Source organism: Choloepus didactylus, chromosome 6 (genome assembly GCF_015220235.1).
Source record: "Choloepus didactylus isolate mChoDid1 chromosome 6, mChoDid1.pri, whole genome shotgun sequence".
Lineage (NCBI taxonomy): Eukaryota > Metazoa > Chordata > Mammalia > Pilosa > Megalonychidae > Choloepus > Choloepus didactylus.
Window position 1 is genome coordinate 60,525,804 of NC_051312.1, and position 19,796 is coordinate 60,545,599.

Consider the following 19,796-nt stretch of genomic DNA (forward strand, 5'->3'; position numbering starts at 1 on the left):
TTGGAACAATGGTCACCCTCAGAGATGGGCCCCTGGTGATCCGAAGTAGCTAACCAAAAGCAGTGATCAGGGCTCTGACTGGACAGACACACACACACACACACGAATCTTAGGGAACTGGGTTTTTACATCCCTTTCCGGCACCAGTTAACTACGCCAGGGGCCAGACCCTACTGCTGCCTGCCATGAGAGTGAGCAATGGGAAATGGTAACCAGCATGCAGAGAGAGCAATTTACTGGTATTTATTGTAATTTACCATCTTTTTCCTCTCTTCCCTGGATGCTGTACAGTGTTGTGCTGGACTCGGGAGTTTTATAATAGTGGAGTCAGACAGTTCCTGCCTGTTTAATAGTTGTTCTGGTAGAGGGACTGATTCCTGAAGCTTCCTACTTTGCTATCTTCCTACAATTCCCCTCATAAATATTTGGCTTCTTAATTTTAGGCATTTCCTTAATTTATTTAATACACTCAGCAAGCAATGCTACTGCTACATCTTTCTTAAATAGATTTGATTAGTGTTTCCCCTAACTTTCTACTCTCTCAAATCTTACACAGTGTTCAAGGATTGATTTGTATTCTACATAGCTTGGTTTTACACTTCATTGATTACTTATATGAATACCTGTAGTTCTTACATGTCTACACTCTGAGCTTGAAAAGTTAAACTTTGGTTATGGAATCTTTTATTTTAACTTTATTTTTAATTGGCAGAAATAATATTTAGACACATTTTTCTTCTTTAATGATATGCCATCTAGAATTTATGTAGATGGTAAACTCTAAGAACATCTTATCTTAGCATCTGTTATACTGTCTCAAGCACAGTGAACATATAAAAGGTGGATGTCGAATGAATGAATAAGATACTTTTCCCTCCTACTTTTTTTCCTCACCTGCTTTAACTGAAAATGGCTTTTCCAGTAGAAATATCGTTTGTTTCCAGTGTGTTTTGGTTCTCTGGGGACCCGTAGAGAACATGACCTGTATTGGTAGAGTTCAAAAATATCTGATGAAGTACAAGATTTTTAATATCATGCTACATTAATCTACTACATCAAATACATGCTCCAATTGCTTACAACAGCAAAATGCTTATGATCAAACACCTTGGGGCACAAAAATAAAATACAATATACATTGCATAATTAGTTCTCATGAGATAACTCATGAGTACTTACCCTATTTCGGCAATTCCTCTCAAAATATATATCAAAGTAACCAGCAATTGCCTGTTAAAAAAGAAAAGGAATAAAAACAATTATTAAACTCATCACACAGGCAAAAATTGGTTATACGGTCTTTTAAGACACAGCAAATGAAAACCCATTTCAAAGATTAGATACCTCTAAAACTTACGACAGTTTACTACTTTTCCTAGAAAAGATGGTATAAGTAAAAATCAAGTAATGTGACCTGGTTTTCCCCACAGAAATAACATAATAATAAGGATAACAGAGTTAAACAAATAATCAATATCTGGGTTTATTACAGGAATGGTCACGGCTAGACTAGTGAATGGTAAGAGACAATGTGCAGAGACAACCAGCCAGCCCACAGCCAATCCAGACTTGCCAACTGAGGTGCCAATATGCATGTTAAGCCTTCTTGGACCCTCCTCTAGCTCTAGTCAAGATAACTGCAGCTGCATGAGAGACCTCGGAGAGATCAGCAGAAAACCTATTCAGATAAGCCAGTCCAGATTACAGAATCAAGAACAAATAAATATGAATGACTGACTTGAAACCACTAAGTTTTAGGGTAGTTTGTTAACACAGCAATTAATAACTGAAACATACTCTTATACGCTAGCTCACTTCATTTCTTCTAATCTCATGCATCCAAGTTTAAAGCAAAGTACTACAAATATTTTTGTGTTGGGATCAAAGAAAAGAATTTTTAAGTGTTACATAATTTTTCTGAAAATAAAATAAAAACCAGTACTATATAAGGTAGTCATATAAATCAATTGTACTATGATCAGTGTTTTCATTTCAGCAAAGCCATCCAATCAACTATGTCAGCTGATATGGAGACAAAACTATTTATTTTGTCAGCAGAACATAAACATGCCACTACTTTTCAATTAGAGTTATTACCATAACTTTAACAGGCCATGTCTACATCTTTTAAATGTTAATTTCAATGAACTTCACTCTGTCAGTCATTCAAATATGGGAATAAACAACAAAACACAGGAAATTGAAGAAGGATGACTAATAGGCAATGGTAACAAAAAACTGGTTAGAAGGCCTGACCACAGAATAAAATTCTCTTTTGTTCCATATTTATATTCTGTCAGGGTCAAGGAGAACTGCTCAGGAAAAGAAAAATGCATTAAAAGCAAGGAGGAGATGAGTTAATCTGCAAAGAAAATTTACAAATTATACAAATAGTCAGAAAATTTTTAGATATAGAGCCCCTTAGACTGAAAGAAGGGAGAATGGGTGATAATTAATAATAATAGTAATTAATAATAATAAATGATGTAAGAAAAGAGAATAAAAGGAAAATACATGCAAATAATGAACTTATGGGATAGTTTGACCACTCTTTCAATTTGGTAAGAATCCTTCACAATTACATTGATGCACATAGGAAAATAACAGTGGCATGTAGCTTTATTGTGCATTTGAAATATTCCAAAGCATTAGAAGACAGTTTTAGAAAAAGCTGCTCGTATCTTCTTTGTGAATTTCACAAAAAGGAAGAAAATAATACATAACATTTACAAATTGGATCATTAAAAATCTGTTATAAACCTCATTTTGCTTGTTTATCCTATACATATATAGGTCAATACAGTTCATCATATACATGATCATTTGAAGAACAATGACTTGGAATAAAAATGAATTACTTTCTCATGTATTTTGGTGTGATGTACATAATAAGTATTTCTTTTAAAAGGACACATCATGTATGTATTCAACAGGATGGCAGCCAACGAAGTAAGAGCAGACTAGACCTTATGAGGAAGAGGGAAATTAAAAATTATCATTATCACTATCACCTGCAGGGAGTAATTTATCATTTCTGCTCTTCACTTGTATCATGTTCCAACAGCATGTGGTTACAGCAGATACAATTAGGCAGCTGGCCACAGGAGTAGGAGGATAATGTGCTTTTGATAGAGTTTATCCAAGCATGGAGATACAGTGCTTGTAATCCATGCAGCAGAATCACTGTAACAAAAATACAATTCATTTTTGGGTGGAGTATTTCTTTCAAAACCTTAATATGGAATTCAAAAGCCAACTGAGGATGAGTCTGAAGCAAACAAAGAAAGAGTAAGTAAATGATGCATACAAATAATTATTATAGCTTACATCATTGTATATAAACCAACCAGATGAAAATACAAACATAAGCTATATAAGCTCTTCCAAGTGGAGCATGAACCTTGCTAGTGATAACTGATCTTTAAACTAAGAAGACAATCAACAAATATGAAAATTATGTACAATGATTTTTTCCCAATACTAACTATATATTAAATTATGGACTCTTCCTCCTTCAATTAATTTTCTATTTTATCCCAAAAGAAAATTTGCATATTTTCTTTCTTTAATGCTTCCTCTAGGAAATAATACTCATTAAGTGTCATATACCTCTCAAGGGATACTGCTAGACTGAGTGGTGTTTAGAAATAGACCAACCAATATGGGAAGTAGCAAAACAGACAAAGGTCCAAAATAATATTTTTTTAAAAGGCACTTTTTACTGAAAAATGTGATATAATCAATTTTTGATCTACTTAAAGTTTCCTAGATTATAAATGAAACTCCTTTTAAATTTATTTAGACTCCCTTGTAATTCCAAAATTGCTTATTTAAGTGATTTTTTTCGGTGGGGGGGGGCAAAAGGGATCATCTGTTCACAGCCTACAACACAAGTACTAATTGCCCTACATTTCTTCCTAGATATAAACATATTATTGTTTTATAAAGTTAAAAAATTCAGTGATAAATACCCATATGTTTATCACTTTGTAAAACTGTTTTTTAAAAGCATAACATACATGCAGAAAAGTGTCTGTTGGTGAATTTTTCAGGCCAAATACACTGTGAAACCATCACTCAGATCTAGAAACAGAACCTCGCAGCACCTTAGAACCCCTTGGGAACCTAGCCAATCTTAGGCAACCCCTCCTCCTGGTTTCTAAAAGTACAGATTAGTTTTCCCTATTAATATACTTTAACATAGTCATACAACATGTAGTCTTTTGTGTCTGGCTTGTTTTGCTTAACATTATTTGTGAGATTTGTCTATATTGTTGCATGTCGTAGATCATTGATTTTCATGGCTGTATGGTACTACAATATGCAAATGAACAATTTATTCAGTCTACCGTTGACAGGAGTAGATTTAAGTTGAGGCTTTTATGAACAGGGCTGCTAAGAACATTCTAAGTCCATGTCTTTTGGTTAAAATATGTGCTCGTTGTTGGATATTACCTAGTAGCAGAACTGCTGGTATGCACATTTACCACTTTTGTAATCTATTCCTTCCTGTAATTCTGGCCTTCCATGTAGGCTCATTTCCTGTTTGACTGAAAAACCTTAATACCTTTACTAAAGTAAAGGGTTTGCTGAGGCAAATTCTCTCTCTCTCTCTCTCTGGGTCATATGAAAATATCTTTATTTCAGCTTCACTCTTAAAAGATATTTTAGTCGGATAGAATCCAGGGTTGGCAGTTATTTTCTTTCAGCACACTGAGGATGTTACTCAATTGTTTTGTCTTCTCCATTTCATTGTTTCTACTGAAAAATCATCTAAGAGTCTACTAATTGTTTTTTTGAAGATTATCCCAACTCCCCACCCCTAGCCTCACTAGCTGCTTTTAAGATTTTCTCTTAGGTTTCTGTAATTTTAAGGAGATGTGTTTAAGTATAGATTTCTTCTTTTTTTAAATTGAGATGTAATTCACATACCTTAAAATCAACTTATTTAAAATGAACAATTTAAAGTTTTTTTGGGATATTCACAAAGTTGTACAACTACCACCATAATCTAATTTTAGAATATTTTCATCATCCCCCAAAGAAATCCTGTATCCATTAGCAGTCATTCTCCATTCCCCCGTTATCCCAGCTCCTGTTTATAGATTTGACTATCTAGACACTTCATATAAATGGAATCATACAATATGTGGTCTTTTGTGTGTGGCTTCTTTCACTTAGCATATTGTTTTCAAGGTTTATCTATGTTGTAGCATGTATGAGTGCTTCATTTCCTTTTATTGCTGTATAGGATTCTATTGTATGGGTATACAGTATTTTGTTTATCATTTCTCCAGGTAATGAATATTTGGATTTGTTTCTGTTTTATAGCTATTATGAACAACGCTACCATGAACATTTGTGTACTAGTTTTTGTGTTGGCATGTTTTCATTTCTCTTGGGCATATACCGAAACATGGATGGATTTTTAAATTTATCCTGTTCAGGATATATTGTGCTTCCTGAATTGCAGTTCGATGTCCTTCATCTGTTTTAGAAAATTCTCAGCTGTTACCACTTCAAATGCTGTTTGAAATATTCTCACCCTCCTTTCTTTATGGAACTTCCATTTAAATATACATTAGAACTTCTCTTGTATCTTCTATTGTCTCTTGCCCTTTCTTCTGCCTTTCATCCTTGTATCAATCTGTGTTTCCTCTTGGATATTTTCTTCTGACCTAAAGGACAGTTCCCTAATTCTCTCTACACCAGTAATACAAGTTGTTAAAATCATTTTTAGTTCCATTTTAGAATGTCTATTTGGTTCTTTTTCAAATTTGCTGTATCATTAAAAAACGTTTCTGGTTCTTTTGTTTGAAATTTGAAATCTCTTTCTTCTTGAACTTAGTAAGTGCAGTTATTTTAAAGTCCATGCTTGATACATCTAATACCTGGAACATCTGGAGCTCTGTTTTTATTGCCTACTGTTTCAGCTGATTCTTGATCCATGTTGTCTTGTGTCCTTGCATGACTGATTACCTTTGATTATGTTCTGAACATTGCATTTGAAAAACCACTCGTGGAAATGGTTTGAGTGCTATAATAATTTTCTTCTAGAAAGAATTGTTTATTTCTGCAAGGAACCTGGGACACAAGCAAAACAATATCATCTTACTCCAACATCCGAATCTGAGAAATTCCTGGGCCACACAGGTGACTTGAGACTCTGCTGCAGTCCATACAAGGACTCACTGAATCTGGTTTTACTCTGTTTTTGGGTACAGTTCTTCAGGGTTCTAATACAAAAAACACTGGGGGATTGCAAAGGCCCCCTTTTTGTCTTTTTAGCCAATGTGAAGCTATCAAAAGGGCTCCTCAAGTCTTCAAGCTGCTTCCTCTAAATTGGCAAATGCCTTTAGGGTAGTAGTCCCAAATGTTAGTTTCATTTCTTTGGATTTCCTTCTTTTTGAGTCTTGTCTTGGTAATGCTCTACTAAGCTGTTCTCTCTCTAATGCCTTTAAACAGATCATATATATTTTCTCAGCTTTTGTAGTTCTTCTCAGTGAAAGGATTGTTCCAATTTATGTAGACCATCATTACAGGAGGCAAATTCTTCAAATTGCATTGTTTTTTCCTTCCTAAGGCCGTATTTCTGTAACACTCCTCTCTCTCATTCTTTATTAACTCCTCCTTACTTGTTATGTCTCAGTTTAAATGTTACTTCCTTTGGGCAGCCTTCCCTAATCCCATAGAGTAGATTACAATACATCCTTTAAATGTCCCTGCATTCCCTGTAATAACACTCCCCATACTCATAATGCTTTTGTTCAATGTCTGTAGACTAGTAAAGCCTTTAGGGCAGTCTCTCCACATCTGCGACCACCTCTATATCCTCACTGCCTAAGCACAATGCCTGGGCATTCTATCTAAACAGTGAAAACAACTGTGCAATGTTACTGAGGCATGAAATTGCCTGGTATGCTCAGAGACGCTCATCTTTTAATAGTAGCAAACTACAGGAAATCAATAAAGATTTGTTAATTGAGTGAACCAATAAATGAATGACAATGGAATATAATATGTTCAACTCCTACCAACCTTTGGGAAAAGGAAATCATGATGCCTTTTCTTCTCTTGTAACTTCCTACTTTTTCTTCAGAACTGAGGTTAGCCTCGAGACATCAGCACAAACAATTACTTACTCTTCACTAAAATAATGCATATGACATTAGGAAGGCTTTCTGGAAGAATTCATGCCTAAAGTGAAACCTTAAAGATGAGAAGGATTATTGAGGAAGAGAGTAAAAGTGTGCCAGACCAAGGTATATGCTCCTACTGTTAAATTTTATTACAGAACACTGTATTATAATTATCTATTTATATGTTGGTCTCTCCTACTAAATGAAGACCTTTGGGACCAGGGCTTATGTTTTGTTCTTTGCTGCATTTACAGTGCCTAGCACAGAACCTAACACACAGTATTAGTATTCAATACATTTTGCTTGAGTGAAAAGTGGTTTTGAAGGTATTTTGTGTGTGTGTGCTTGTCACTTGTGTTTTTCCAGATTTCTGTTTCCTCCTGCTTCCTTATACATCATAAGTTTTCTCCCTACTTGATAGCAATGTTTATTGTTCCCTTATATTCCACTTTTCATGCAGCATTCCAATGTACCTAAAAATGATCCATGTAAGGGCTCTATGCTCCATTGCTCCTTAAAGGGCAGAAATTCTATCAATGGTGTGCAAACTTTGTTTTTAACTTTCAGAAAACACATTTACCTGAACAAAATAGCAGATAACTTAAAAATCATATAAGAACAAAAAAATAAACCTCTAAAGAAGTCACAAAACTGATTTAAGACAGAAAACTATTAAAACCACTTCTGTGGGTGGGTAATCAAGCTCTACCAAATGCTACATGTCTTTATGAGCATTTAGAAGAGATGAAATATTGAAAGAAACTCTTTAATGGACAGGGAAAAGGGGGCAGGTTGGAAGTAGAAGATGTGATCCACCTTACATTCCAGAAGTGAAAAGAATTTTTTTTTCTCTTTTGAAAAGTGAGGTAAAAAGATGTTCAGCTTTTACCCCACCTTGAGCCCCTCTATTAAGTATCCAACATCTGGGGTGGAAACTAAAAATCTGGTAGTCATTTGTTTATGATTTTCACTTAGAAGCTACAATTTTTCAAAGGCAATTCTATTAGTTACCAAAAATTCTGGCTTTCTGTTTGTAATTTTCAAGTGTTTGCATGATGTAAATGCTGGACACCATTAGGAGACACAATGACTTGCATCTCTGGGACCACTGGATTCAGTTTGACTTATCCCATATCCATAGGTTTGGATGCTGGATGAAAAGAAGAGGATGAAAAGAGGAAAAAAATCAGAATGAATAGTATGAAAACAAAACAAAACAAAACAAAAATCAGCCCTTATGGACAGCCAGGACTTCACTTGTTGAAGAAAAGGGTTATTTTGTCATAGTTCCGTCTGTTGCAGTGATCTAAAAATTACAAATGTTACTCTGCAAAACTGTTGGTAGAAAGGATACGTTTTTGCTTTGAGAAGCAGTTAACTTGCATAAATGGAGCATTCTGAAAGATCTTGCTTCTTAAATACATTAAATATTCAGGTATATGGATAGAGGTTTCATTGCACACCTTTGCCTGTAAAGAAACTGGTCTTTGAGGTGGTACTTAAACTCGAATCAGTTAGGCCTATCCAATCCTGATAGAAGGAGTAAATCGTATCTTTGAAATTATTACATAATCCTAAATCCCTATAAACAAAGAGATAAGTTAAAACACAACAAAACAAACAAACCCCCCCCCCCAAAAAAAACCCTTTAAGAATGCAGCAAGATAGGAAAGTGAATAGAAATAGCAATTGGATTGACTGAGCATTTTTTATGTGCCAAAGTACTAAATGTTTATATGCATTATCTCATTTAGCACTCAAAATAATACCCACAGGTAAGTACTGGCATTACCTCAACTTTTGAGATTAAGAGACTTAACTCAGGTTCATCAGGTCTAAAGCTTTAGCTTCTAGCCATAATGCTACATTATCAAGGTAAATACTTTCCTCTTGGATTTAATTTTCATCTGTCTGAAGAGAACTGATTTTTTTAAAAACCCCTCATTTCTTTTTTTTTTTAATCTTCATTTTATTGAGATATATTCACATACCATGCAGTCATACAAAACAAATCGTACATTCGATTGTTCACAGTACCATTACGTAGTTGTACATTCATCACCTAAATCAATCCCTGACACCTTCATTAGCACACACACAAAAATAACAAGAATAATAATTAAAGTAAAAAAGAGCAATTGAAGTAAAAAAAGAACACTGGGTACCTTTGTCTGTTTGTTTGTTTGTTTCCTTCCCCTATTTTTCTACTCATCCATCCATAAACTAGACAAAGGGGAGTGTGGTCCTTATGGTTTTCCCAATCCCATTGTCACCCCTCATAAGCTACATTTTTATACAATTGTCTTCGAGATTCATAGGTTCTGGGTTGTAGTTTGATAGTTTCAGGTATCTACCACCAGCTACCCCAATTCTTTAGAACCTAAAAAGGGTTGTCTAAATTGTGCGTAAGAATGCCCACCAGAGTGACCTCTCGGCTCCTTTTGGAATCTCTCTGCTACTGAAGCTTATTTCATTTCCTTTCACATCCCCCTTTTGGTCAAGAAGATGTTCTCCGTCCCACGATGCCAGGTCTACATTCCTCCCCGGGAGTCATATTCCACGTTGCCAGGGAGATTCACTCCCCTGGAAAAACCCCTCATTTCAAGTTTGGTCTTTTCTCATTCAGTTTTCTAAAAAAGAGAGTGATGGACTGATGTGGAAAAATACTAAAGTAAGTCCTGAGCCATCTGGTGTATACAACAAAAACTTATTTTTCCAATTCTTGACTCATCTTTCTGTGAGAACTGAACCCTCTTGCTAACACATACATATACATCAGATGTCTGGAACCATTAGGTCTTTAGGATTTTTATAAGGTCTGAATGCCAATATTCATGACGGTTTCTGGCAGGGCATAAGTCAAAGGAAATCTCAACTAGGAAGATTACTTCCTTATGGGCCATTACTTCAAGATGATTGCCTGAATCCAAGAGGAAAATATCTGGTCAAACACATTTATTATCACAATCTAATAATGCTAAATTGGCAGTCTCTGTAATAAATCTGGGGTCTCTCCTGACATTTCTAAACAAGTGTCTATTACTATCTGATAACTAAAAAAAAAAAACAAACATTTTTATGCTTATTGGGGTCCTTGAGAAAGAAATTTTAATGATTCTCTCTCCCCTGAACTTATTCTGATCCTCCACATTGTGGATTTCCAGCATAACCCTATACTTATCTACAATTAAATTATGACTGTAATGTAACTTAAGAATTTCAACATTCTATTCAAATTGTCTTTCAGAATAATTTGATGCTGATGTGCTTTTATAATATAATTCAATCAGAGATTTTAGAATTAGTGTTAATGAAATTTTTTAAATGCAGAATTATTGAAAAATTACAGTCATTATTTGCAGTATGGCTTTCAAAAGGTGATCAGAAGCATAAATCACTATTTTGACTCTGTGGACAAATTATTTTACTCAACTTCAGGGTTCCTCATTTTGCAGATTTTTGCATTCTCCCTGACTAGGTTTAAATAATGGTTCAATTATGCAGGTGACTCCTCCCTCTATTCTACTCAATGAACATATGCCTCTAAGTTAAAATAAGATAGGAAACATGACTGTCTTTTTAAAAGTTAAGCTTTTCTTAATGGTATGATTCCAAGGAGAGAGTATGAAGGTAGACAGAAGAGTAAACATGAAGAATGAGTTGGAGTCCAGATTTTTAAAAAAGCTAAAAAACCTTTGGGGTCCAGTCAAGAAAGCTTCGGGATCGGGACGAATGAACAAGAGGGGATAAAGGAGAAATGACTAAAATTTTGTAGGCAATGAATAAGGTGCACCTAAACTTCAATAAAATATTAAACTATGAGGACGAACTCTGAAAATCAATGACACTGTGAACATCTTGCTTTTGGACTTCAATGAAAACTGGAAGAGGAGCAAGTTTAGAGAATTGGCATGTTGGAGGTGAAATGCTTTGAGATATGCAAGTAGTGACAGCCAGAAGGAAACTGTGAGAAAATGAATTTCTGTTGTTTTAAGCCATCCAGTATGTGGCAATTTGCTGCAGCAGCCCTAGGAAACTAATACACCTGATATCTAGTGACACTGCTAAATTTACTTACTAATTATGTAGATTCTTTTGGGTTTCCTTCGTACACAGTATTGTCATCTGTGAATAATGGCATTATTCATTACTAATTCTCATAAATTTTCTTTTTTCTAGCCTTATTGTACTGGCTAGAATTTCCAATAAAATGAAGTAAAATAAATGAAGAGAAGTAGTGCAGTGGACACATCTTTGTCTTATTCCTGATCACTGGTAGAAAGCAGCTTTTAATATTTTACCTTTAAATACAATGTTTGCTATAGTTTTTATTTATTTTTAAGATAGTCCCTCCTAGATTAAGGAAGTTCCTTTATATTTCTAGTTTGCTGTGAGAGTTTATCATGAACTGATGTTGAATTTTATCAAATGCTGTTTTTTTGGTACCTATCGAGATGATCATATGATTTTCCTCCTTTGTTTTCCAAAGTGGTGATTTATCTTTACTTTCTAATGTTAAACCAAACTTGATCCCTGAAATAAACTCAATTTCTTTGTGACAATTTTTTTTTTTTTTTTATTTTGCTGGATTCAATTTGCTACACAGCAGGCTCTCAGAGATTCCGTATTTGCAAATCTGCCCACTTGCTAAAATTTGTTACCCCCAAATCAATACTTATAGTGCATTTGCAGCCAATTGCAGGCATTAGCCATTTGAGTCATTTGACATGCATTTTCCCATCTGAGGTGGAAAAAGTTACTCATCTATTAGTTCTCATACTGTGAACAAGTAAAGTATCCTTTTCATGGTATATTTAGTGCCAAGGTTTTTGCATTTTTGTGCTTTTTATTGGTGATTTCATTGTTTTAAATGATCCCCAAGTGTAATGCTAAAGTGCTGTCTAGTGTTCCTAAGCACAGTAAAGCTGTTATGCACCTCTGGAGAAAATATGTATGTTAGATAACCTTTGTTGAGTACTATGTATAGTGCTGTTGGCTGTGAGTTCAATGTTAATGAATCAACAATACATATTAAATAAGGTGTCTTTAAACTGAAAAACACATAAAACAAGGTTATGTATTGGTGGGCTGACAAAAATACTGTGACCAGGGGCTTGCATGGACCTAACCCTGTATTTCCCCTAGGAACAATGGTTCAGTATTTGCTAATCCAGTGTTCCTGGCAACTTCATAGAACATAACTACCACAAATAATGAGAACTGATTGTATTTTGTTTAGAAGTTTGCATCTTTGTTGATGAGTGATAGTGGCCTGTAATTTTCTGTTCTTTAATTATTCTTGTCAGATCTTGGTATCAAGATAGTGTAGGTCCCATAAAAGGAATGGCAAATGTTATCTATTTTTCTAGTCCGTAGGAGAATCTGTAGAAGAATGGTGTTATTTCTTCCCTAAATATCTAGAAGAATTTACCAGTGAAGCTACTTGGGTATGAAACATCCTTTATTGGGAGGCTTAAATTACAGATTTAATTTCTTAAATACTTACAGGCTATCTCAGGGCTTCTCTTTTCTCTTGAGGCAGCTTTGATAATTTGTTTTTTAAGAAATGTATTTAATTCAATATTTTCAAATATATTGCCATAATGTTATACATAAATATCCTCTAATTTTTTACAGTCTGTAACATCTGTAGGAATATTCCACTTTCATTTCTGATATTGGCAATTTATTTGTGCCTTATCTCTTTTTCCTTTAATAGTCTTTCTAGAAGCATAGCACTTCTATCAGACATTTCAAGGAACCATATTTTAGCTTTATTGACTTTCTTTATTATACATTTGTTTTCTATTTCACTGATAGTTCTTTTCTTATTTTTTTCTTTTACTTTCTTTGAGTTTGATATGCTTTTCTTTTTCTAGATTCCAGAGATGGGTACTTAGGTCACTGTTTTTTAGCCTTTCTTTTTGAATACTTGCCATCAAGGCTAAAACTTTTCCTTTAAGTTTAGCTTTAGCTTACTTCCACAAATTGTAACATGTTTATTACCACTGAATTAAGAAATCTTTCTAAAACCACTGCGATTTCTTCCTAGGTTATTTAGAAATGCACTGATGAATTTCCAAATCTTTGGGAATTTCCTTGTGGTCAAAACATACTGTGTGATTTCAGTCTTCTCAAATTTGTTGAGAATTGCTTTACAGCCAAGAATGTGGTTTACTTCAGTCAACATTTCATGTGTTCATGGAAAAGAATGTGTATTGTGTGGGCACTGGGTACAATATGTAAACATTAAAAAGGTCAAGTTGATTAATACATTGTTTAAATCTCCTATATCTTCACTGACTTTCTTGTTTGATTGGTTACTAAATTAAATCTGGAACTCTGATTATGGACTTCCCCATTTCTCCTTTTGACTCTTGAGTTTTTGCTTTGTACATTTGGAGGTTATGTTATGAGATACTTATGAATTTAAGGTTGTTATATTTTCCTGTTGTTTCCACCCTTTTGTTTCTTGCCTTAAAGTCTATTTTATCTGATGTTAATATATTATACCAGCTTTCTTTGGTTACTATTTATATAGTGTATACTTTCCAAAAGCTTTTGCTTCCAACCTCTTTGTGGTCTTACATTGAAAGTGTGTCTCTTTTAAGCAGCCTATATTTTGTTTCCATCTAGGCTGACAACCTTCTACTTTTTAACTATTTAGTCTATTTACATTTAATGTTATGGACTGATACATTTGGGTTTGAATCTAGAATCTTACTACTTATCTATTTTCTATTTACCTTTTTTCCCTTCTCCCCCTGGATCAGTCAAGTACTTTCTATTATTCAGTTCTCCTTTCTCTTAGCTTTGTAATTATACATTTAAAAATTATTCTTTTGGGGACTGTCCCAGAGATTACAACAGGAATCTCTGACATTAGAATCTACCATTATTTAGCCCTTTAAACTATTTCTTGGCCAATGCAAAGGTGTCAGAAAACTTTTCTATTTTCACATTCTTTACTCCTGGCTTTCTGTGCTAATGTTGTCATGTAGTTTATTCTGACACATATTTAAAAGCCCTCAAGGTAATATTATTAATTACATTTACCCTCATAGTTGCCCTTTCCAGTGCTCTTCCCTTCCCTCCTGCATTACCATACTTCAATCTGGGATGACTTTTCCTCTCCCTAAAGAACTCCTTTCAGTATTTATTTTTACAGCTTGTCTGCTGGTGATAAACTCTCCCAATTTTTATTTTACCTCAATTTTAGAATAATTTAGCTGGGTTTAAAATTCTAAGGTGGTGAGTTTTTTTGTTTTTTTGTTTTTTTTACTTTAAAAATGTCATTCCACTGTTAAGTTTTTATCATTTCTATTAAAGTCAGCAACGAGTACATACTATGAGGGTGGTATGTACTCTTTTCTTTAGCTGCATTTAAACTTCTCTCTTCTCTCACAGTTTGTTATGTGCATCTAAATGTAGTTTTCTTTTTATCTTGTTGGGGTTCCTTGGCCTTCATTTATCTCTGCTCTATGGCTTAATGTCTTTATCTCCAAATCATGCTTCTATCCCACTCTTTCTTCTGGTTCTAGAACTCTAATTAGATAGGCTAGATCTTGCAGCATGACCCATATATTACATTCCTCTGTATTTTCCATGCATTTTATTCCTTCTGTGCTTCAGTCCAGATATATTCTACTGATTTATTTTCTAATTCACAAATCTTCTCTGCTATATGTAACCTGTTATTATGTCCACTATAATTTTTTATTTAATTACTATAATTCCCAGTTGTGATAACTCACATATCTTGATCACCTGTGTTTATATTGTGTTTTTTTCCTTTTTGGTTTTCAGTCATTTGGTAGTATTTCCTCATATCACTGGTAATTTTTTATGAATGCTGGACTTTATGGATTAAAATTTACAAGTGTTTCAATGTTATCTTATTCCAGAAAGGATCTAATATTTTCCTGTCTGGTTGTCTGAACAGGAGCAGATCACTTCTGTTCAGTCAGAGATGGAAGACAAGCTTATAAGCTTTGTAGGCATTGGTGTTCTATTTATGCTTTGCCCTTATTCGTAGACATTGCCCCTTGGGATCTTAACTGAAAACATGGTGTTTTTACCTAAGCACTTTCTTTTTTGCAGATCTTAATCTCCAGTTTTGTCTTTTGAGAGTCCTGAAGCCATTATATTAATTTTTGACCTCTTAGCAGATGTATTCTGCTTAGTTTATTTGCCTTCTGCTTCTTGTACATTCAGCTTAAGATTCAGCAAATGACTTGAGAACAAAAGCTAAGCAAAAGGTTGACATCAGTTCTTGGCTGTTTTCTCTTCTCCAGGGTCTTTGTCCTAAGTCCTGACTGCCTGTACTCCAGTTTTTGCCTCTAACTCAGTGTGACTGCCAGAAATGTTAGCCCACTGCTTTTTGTTTGGTATCTATACCTGTGCAACAAATTGGCATATGCTTCCAGGACAATACATGTGGTGAACTGAAAACTCACCCCAATGCATTTCTCTCCTCTCTGGGATCTTGACCTCTCATGATCTACTTGGTTTGGTTATTTTCTGATACCTTTAAATAGCTTTTTAAAATTATTTTTGTATGTGTATTTGATCCAGTTTTCATAACTGTCTTTGGCAAGAGGCTTAAACTAACACAAGCTACTCTATCACAGCTGGAAGTGCAAGTCCATCAAGTTTTGTGATGTGGCTTTTGAATGGGCTTCTGTTCTCTGCCTGGAATGTATGATTCTCCCTCTCGCAGATCAAGACCCGGTTCCTCTGTTCTCAAATAATTATCCCCTTACTTCAGAGCATTTATCACTGCAACTATACCTCTGTAAAATGCAATTTATTGTCTTTCCCGCTGATGCGGTATATTTTTACTGAAATAAAATACTATAAGTAGGAGCACATTTCTGCCTATATAGGCATAACTATATATGCCAAGTTGTATAAAAATAGTTTTATCTCAGTGCAATACCTTTATCTCATTGCTCTTGTGCACTTCTTAGAATACAGTCATTAGTGTGATTCTTTAAAAAGTCCTACTATGAAAAATTTCAAGCATACACACATTAGTGAAGCCATGAATACCTATCACCTATATTCAGTAGTTATCAAAATTTGTCACACTTATTTTATCTGTTCTACTTATAATCCATTTTTGCTGATCTATTTAGAAGCAAATGCCAGAAATCAGGTCATTTCTTCTCCATGTACCTCAATTTGAATCTCTAAAACATACGGACGTTCTCTTATATACTACTTTGCCTTTATCACACATAACCAAATTCTCAATAATTCTTTGGTATCACCTAATTCCTTATAGTGAATTTTAATATCTGTCTTCTCCATTATAAAATTGTTTTGGTTTATTACTATATTCCTAGTGCCTTGCATCTCTTAACTACTACTCAAAAAAAAAAAAAAAAAAAAAAGTCTTAAGAATAAATGGGATATAAGCATTCTTACTGCCATTCTAGCCCACCTTCAAAGATTCAGTTTCCGAGAAGAGTAAAACATTCTGGACTGTGCTTTAGATCATATGGTCATTCACACAAGGAGAAACCTAAAACTGTAAAGATGGAATCGCATAATTAGAGACACTCTCCCTTCTAAGACATAAAATTTACTTAATGAAGCCTATTAAAATATATACCAGATGTCCCACTAAAATCTATTCTGAAAGTTCAAGACAAATCTTAGTATCTCTACACAGCACAGATGTGTTTTAATAATTAGGTTTCTTTAGGTGATCAGCTTTGCAAGGTCAAAATTAGGTCAATTTACACCCCAAAGTACTAAGAACTGATTTAATACCAAGGAATGAGTCTAGAACTAGCAGGTTTTTACTATCAGAATTTTTTCAAAAGCCCTGAAAGAGGATTTAAAGAACACAATTGTAAAGAAAATGGGCTCTATTTGATGTCTTTTTCTTAAGCCATTAGAAAAATTTAAGGCTTAATTTAAAAATAAAGTGAAAGAGTACTATGACTAAGGAGTTGGTAAAGTTTGAATTCGTAAACATATTAAAGTTTCTTTAATAGCATTTGCATTAGCCTCTAAAAACTACCTTGTTAAGTATTCTCTCTCTGAGATGCTACTAAGATTGTCAAGGCAGTGGTCTCCCTTACTATAGTAAACTATAAACTCAGCTTTGTTTTATTTTAGTGGTCTTTTTGGAAGTTGGCAGGAAGAAGAGGCCTGATTCCCATATTCAAGACAATGGAAACTAAGTGAATGGGAACCCAGCCCTGACCAGCTCAACTCCTGATTACACTGTAGTCCATAACACTCTTATACAATGTCTAGAATAAACTTATGAAATACAAAGAGAAAAAGGAAAATTTAACCCATAATCAAAAGGAAAAAAGCAATAGAAGCAGAATCATAAAACAGCTCAGGGATTAGCAAATAGACTTTAAATTATAATTATGCATGTTAAGGAATTTAAATAAAAGATTGGGCAAATTGGTTTAAAAGATGAAAAATGAAAACTCTAAAAATAAGTTAGAAATTCTAGAACTAAAAAATTCAATGACTGAAAATGAGATTATTTGACTATTCATCAGCAGAAAGAACACAAATGAAGAAAGGATCCATGAACTAAAAAATAGAAATTATTCAAAAATGAACTCATAAATGCCTAACACACATTATACTTTTTCCTTCAATCTTTTTATCATTGGAAATTGAATACCCTTCCTCATTTAAAATAAAATCTTTTTTGGAGAGGAATAAGTTTCTTTTCTTCCTCATGGAATCTTGGCTATAAAAATAACTGTAACTTCTCCTCCAGAAAACATGTCTTTTCTCTGCATCTAGTTCCAGGCCACCCTGGGCACATCTCTATATTCACATCTTTCCATTCCTACTGAATAGTACTTGCCTCCTCTCACGTAAATATACTCTCCTCAGGGAAGGAAACACACTTTCCTTTTGTGTGTGAGTTGTGAACGCGCGCGTGTCCATAGATTATAAAAAAGAACCAGGTACAGTCAGCATTTAATATTTGCTTAATGAACTGAAACAGATTTATGTAGTTTGATGAAATCCAAAATAAGGACTTTAAGAGGTTAAGCAAAAATACAAGAAAATCTGCTGTTTCCACTTCAATCCATTAGCTCACCTTTAATTTAACAGCAGTAAAAAAAAATGCCTAGGGAAAAAAAAATACTCTATTAATAAGGTATAGAGTTATTAAGGAAAATTTGTACAGACTGAAAATTGCTATACCAGTCATTATCCCAGTGTATGCGAATAGAAAGGCAGAAGAAAAGAAAAGAAAATACTATGAAATTAAAATATAAAATGACTATTTTAAGGGAACATGATGTATCAAAAAATTTTTACCTGTCAAAGATAAGCACATAAAGTGGTTTTATCAGATTACAATGAGCACATACACTAAGGATTTTCACTTTTAAGGTAAATAAGTTGTTATACAAAAAGTATTATTAAAAGCCATTTCATGTAAACTTAGCATTATGCAAAAGAATTCTAGTTGACAACTTTGAATTTTTCTAGAGCCCTCTGTTTCTGGAAAACAGCAATGGTGAAACAAATCCCCTACCCTTTGTGTTCCAGGAAAGCGCTTACTGAAAAGAAATACCTCTCCCCATACGACATGGATAACTCCTGACAAGGCTAGACATGCAAATTCCTCTTCTTTACCTCATAAATGATTAGCTGAACTACTTGTCCCCAGTGATCAATGGGAACAAAATTCTTATTAATCCAACTTGGCTAAGATTTTCTCCTTTCCCACCAGGCCCCTGTACTTTGGCCCTCAGCCTGAGCCAGCATACAACGATCCTTAACAGCACCTCCTGAGAAAAGGGATAGCCTCAGGATAAAATATTCTGATCTGCTAGAGATCACACCACCCTTTTCACCCTATTTCCCCATAACTGATTCTTTCCAGTTTTGATTCCTGCCCCCTATAAAGGAAAAACCCTTTTGCCTAACCCTGTGAAGCTTGCAGATCTCATGGTTGGATTAATAACCACTCTACTCCTATTGCAACACTCCCTTTCCCCTCTCTTACAATAATCCTTTCAAATAAAGTCTCTCCTTACCAAGTCTGCATTTATTTTATATTTGACACAGTCTTATACCTGTAAGGAGTTTATCAACAGATGTCAATATAAATACTGCTGAGACAAAGAGTTAGAGAACATTATACAATTATACATAAGATTAAAAATAAACTAGAGCTAAGATGGCATAGAGAGGAGTGGAAGCTAGTTAGCCTCCCTGGAACAACCAATAAACAGGAATAACTAGTAAATAATCTGGAATTACTGCGGGGGAACAGACATGACTGTCCACTCATCATACACCAAGCTGGATTGGGAGGAATGCCTGAGATGGCAGCATAAAATCAGTAAGTAAATAAACTGCGGATCCAAGGCGGGAGCCCCCTCCCCCCACAGCCTGAACTGCAAAGCCTCGTGGTGCTAGAGAGAAACTCTCTCCCAGCAAGAGAATATCGTTCAGCTGAGCTCCAGCTGGGGTTTTAATTAACAAGTGTGGACTGCTTACTACAAGCTATGAATCCCCAACAAGTAGACAGAGGCTTTGGGTGATGATTAACCTTGGAGAACCAGAGGGTGGCTGTGGACTGGCCCTGTAGGGGGTTTTCTGTCCCTGTTTTGGCTCAGTGGAAAAGACAGACATTTTCAGTTCACAACACTCTGA

General features: G+C 34.6%; 1 protein-coding gene across 5 annotated transcripts in view; it reads right to left on the bottom strand.

Moving 5' to 3' along the window:
* PRMT3 (protein arginine methyltransferase 3) overlaps positions 1–19,796 on the bottom strand; it is a 186,414-nt gene that overhangs the window by 25,852 nt on the left and 140,766 nt on the right. For 3 of the 5 annotated variants that reach the window (XM_037839241.1, XM_037839242.1, XM_037839239.1), the window contains 2 exons: positions 1,180–1,230; positions 895–982 (listed from right to left, as the gene is read on the bottom strand). In XM_037839241.1, coding sequence (XP_037695169.1) covers positions 895–982; positions 1,180–1,230 — 139 coding nt within the window. Of the gene's footprint in view, positions 1–894; positions 983–1,179; positions 1,231–3,011; positions 3,184–18,201; positions 18,256–19,796 lie in introns of those variants that run through there. The other 2 variants (XR_005217397.1, XM_037839240.1) reach the window with 2 other exon arrangements.